Source organism: Acyrthosiphon pisum, chromosome A1 (genome assembly GCF_005508785.2).
Source record: "Acyrthosiphon pisum isolate AL4f chromosome A1, pea_aphid_22Mar2018_4r6ur, whole genome shotgun sequence".
Classification (NCBI taxonomy): Eukaryota; Metazoa; Arthropoda; class Insecta; order Hemiptera; family Aphididae; genus Acyrthosiphon; species Acyrthosiphon pisum.
Window position 1 is genome coordinate 144,754,788 of NC_042494.1, and position 4,280 is coordinate 144,759,067.

Here is a 4,280-nt window from a genome sequence, read left to right on the forward strand (position 1 = left end):
TTTTCTGGATAAAAATAGAAGTCACTTTATTTTTTTTTATTTTTTTTAACTTGTGTTAATTTTCAGAAAAAATTACCTTATAGGTATTATTTATTTTTCTAATTAAAATATTAAATTGATTTGAAAAAAACTAAATAATTATTTTAATTAATAAGGTAGGTACAATTTTAGTAACAAATAAAAATCTAACAACAAAACAAAAAACTTAATAATGCCACTAACGTAGTAACGTCAATAAAAATTAACAATTGGGAAAAGTTCTGAATGTTTATATCTTATATTATTATCATATAGTTTTGGCGGGGCCAGTATAGAGATAAGTGATAACGCGATAAGAGAAAAAACAAAAAACGCACGGAAAAAATACATGGAAAAAAATTCCAATTTTTATTTTTTTCGGATGGGTTTTTTCAGAAAAACCCCGATAAAACCGCCCATTAATATTTTCCAATAAAATCCACAGGGTTTTTGGATGGGTTTTTTCTGAAAAAACCCAATAAAACCACCCATTATTACTTTTACATTAAAACCCATCGGGTTTTTGGGTTTTTTGGGGTTTTATTTGAAAAAACCCGAAAAAACCCAACCGGGTTGGGTTTTTTCTAAAAAGCCCGGGTTTTTGCCCGTTTGTAGTTCTATACAATATTTTAGCTTCCGATCGTTTTTCAGCGCAAACGACTTCACAGTTTTTCAACACGAACAAGCGCCTGGTTCTAGACTTGGTAACGCCGGTCGCCGAGGACGTGGTCCGACAGATGTTGCTCCGGTTCGGTAACAGAATTCTGTCCAATGTGGAAATCTCAGATCTCTTGATTGACTGAGCCGTCGACGTCTTCGTGCGATATATCGGGACGGTTATGTGTCATATATACGTGCAACAGTCATTATTATATTATCATTAAGCACCTTCCTTGACCAAAAAAAGTACCGTGCTAATATATGTAATTATAGACTATTCGATTGCCTATTCGACCTAAATCCTCCGACATATGCGATCGAGTAGATATTATCACGGGTAGTTGTATCGCAATTTATTGTTTGTATGAATTGTATGTGTCGCAAAAGCTGTATAATAACAATAACTTAGTTATATTATAATATTATACGTCAATTTTAGAAACGAAACTACCTAACGCGTTTCGCTGTATAGTGCGTATGTATGCAGACTTACAGTATACCTATACAATAATATTATCATTAGTACCGATTAGGAACACTTATCGTTGTACAGTGTTGTGGTATATTAATATTAATACTAATTATGAATTAAGTTTATATATATATATATTTTTTTAGACTATATTTTTAACTGTATTACAGAGATTTATTATCATAATATGTAACCCTTGTAATTAATTATTTATTATATGATATCTTGACAATATAAAATTTCTTATACATCTTATCTTAAAATATATTTAAATGGGGTGATAATTATTGCAACACTTTTATCATCAATTTTGTTTTCTATTTGCTATATATAAATATAACCTGACCTATATAGTGCGTGGTAATTATTGATAATAATATAATGTGTTAATGATTTTTTTTTTTTGTCTTATCGATAATATTTACTCTTACACATAGTTTGAGCATTATATTGTAGGTATATTATTATGATAACTTAAAAATTGATAAGATATATTTTAATTTTGGTACACATAATAATGTTTCTGTATGGAAATAAAACGCAATATCACACTATTAAAACACTACCGTTGCCGTAAAACACTCAAGTACTTACCTCCGGTTCCGTCATTACCTCAATTTTATATTTAGTAATATTACGTTCAGAATTAATAATAAATAATGATTTTGTATTACCAAGCAGAAGCTATATAAATCTACGAATAGTTTTAAACTTTTTCTAAGATACATTGTATTATATAGGTAGCCCGCAAAACATTTTGTGGTCGACGAATGATATTATACACATGGAAAATATAATTCAAATCTGTAGAACCACTACTACCCACGAACTTCCCATGCAGTACTGATTAATTTATCTTAAAAAGATACTGTGGAGTGTGGGCTGGGGACGCACTTGCAGGACTATTAAATTTAATTTGTCAATAACACCGTGGATGGACTAGGGCTATAGAAAAGGTGAAGATGAAAAACAGAACGCACTCGGAATATCCTCTTTAGCGAATATCCCGAATCGTGGTTCAAAAACTGCCAAAATAGTATCAATTTATTTATACTTTTTATTATTATAACGACTATGTAATATGTTATCTATATTTATTATAATTAAACAGGGATTTGGAAAAATATGATGACCATTATACCTATATTTTTTAAAATTACATTTTATACTTTTTATCATTATAACGCAACTATGTAATATTTAATATTTAACTTATGTAATATAATTTTATAACTGAACTGTATTTCTTCAAATTGAGTAATGGCAAACTGAGTGTCGGCAAACTGGGTGTCGGCGAACTGCAGGGAATACACCAAACCTTTTACTCCCGTTTTCCCCTTGTAAGTTTTGTTTTTTAACTTCCTCGTCTCGCAATTTTTAATTATATACATATTATACTGTAAGAGAATTCACGTATCGCCGTGATATCGATACCATTTTTAGAATTGCTATTTACGCACGCATTACCTATAAGTATAATATTATTATCTGTACGTCCATACCATACATCACCCTGAACCAGATTAAATCTTTTAAAGGCCTTATATGAATTTGAATACTTTTGGATCCTTTATTTTATATCGCTGTATTGCCTCGGGTGAGACAAGTGAGGCACGATACATACGATATTAATTATCACGCAAGTCTTAGTATTTTCAAATCTTAATATTATTATTGTGGTTTATAGTTACAATAATGAACTATAAAGAACTATAAATTCTATAAAGTCGTGTTTATAGATATATGATTTGAAAATATCTTTTTCTTTCAAGGATTTTGAAAATATTTACCTCAACACTATTAGGTTAACAAGCTGCCACTACAATACTGAATTATAAAGTGCATATTAGTCCCTAACAGTGACGTAATTAGAGGAGATATTAGAAATATTTTTCCTTTTGACTTTTTTTTGGTCTTAAAAAATATATTGAATTTATCACAACTGATTATCATATAATATAATTACTAAGCGATCTATTACCACGGAATAATAATGTAGCCTAACTGACATATACTAAGAAAATACATAACCTGTACATTTTTTTTGTTTGAAACGAGCCAAGACTTATCTTAGAACCACTGTGATGAGCCATAGAGGTTAGATAAGTATTGTCCTAAATAAACTAGTAATATTACTATATTATAGTAGTTATTTGTTGTTAATTATTAGTATGATTTTAATTTTAATTTCAAGGCAAATTGGATGGACTGGAGATGCTGTCCATTCACAGAACATTACAAACCATTAGAGTGTTATTCATATAAACTTGCAGAGAATGATAAGAAATTACAATGTAATTGTATAAATATCAAAAATTTAGCTGGTATCTACTTATATCAGCTAAAATCAACTATTTTTAACCATGTAATTTTCCCTGCCTACACGGGAACGGATGCCATCACGACGGAGCACGAAGGCGACCAAGGACGGCCTACAAATCTAAAACCGAGATGATGAAAAACATAACGTACAATAACATGAAATAAATTAAAATATGATATTATAAATTAAATATTAGTCGCGTTTCTGATCGGCGGTGATTATGGCGATTGGTTTTTTTTTTTTATTTTAGCTGACCGAAGACAAAAATGTTATCGACAGTCGATTGAATCCGGCGCCACCGTTCCAGGAGCGTCTGCGGCAGTTTGGGTGGTGATGGCGACGGCGGCGCGGACACTCCAGCGAGATAAGCGGCAGCTGTTTGTAGTCATCGTCCGCATACAGCATACATCCACCTGTACGCGAGCTGAAAGTTTCTCGCTCGTGAGTATATACGTAATACTTTATACATAAATGTTATCACAAAAACCACCGACTTGCGTGGGAGAGGGGTGGTGGTAAGTTCCACGTACGCAAACGAAACTCGTCTGCGTCCCTATATTGTATAGGTAATAAAAATATTATTATTATTATTATTATTATTATTATTTTTTAGCTGTTTGCTCAATACTATTACAGATCTACAATTAAAATTATTATTATTATTACAAGGTTATTACTTATTAGATATATCGACGCCCCCAACGAAAAAGGACGTAACTCACTTTTATGATTTTTTTTTTTTTTTCAATGTGGTGTTACTGTTTTTCTGGTTGTCCGGCGACGCTGATTGTTGTATTTAATCAAAGA

General features: G+C 31.0%; 1 protein-coding gene across 1 annotated transcript in view; it reads left to right on the plus strand.

Moving 5' to 3' along the window:
* The window catches only part of LOC100573990, a 6,635-nt gene extending 5,252 nt beyond the window's left edge, over window positions 1-1,383 (plus strand). The window contains exon 6 of the mRNA XM_003241288.4: window positions 670-1,383. Within this exon, the coding sequence (XP_003241336.1) occupies window positions 670-821 (152 nt within the window). The 3' untranslated portion in view covers window positions 822-1,383. The remainder of the gene's footprint in view (window positions 1-669) is intronic.
* Window positions 1,384-4,280: the final 2,897 nt, after the last annotated feature.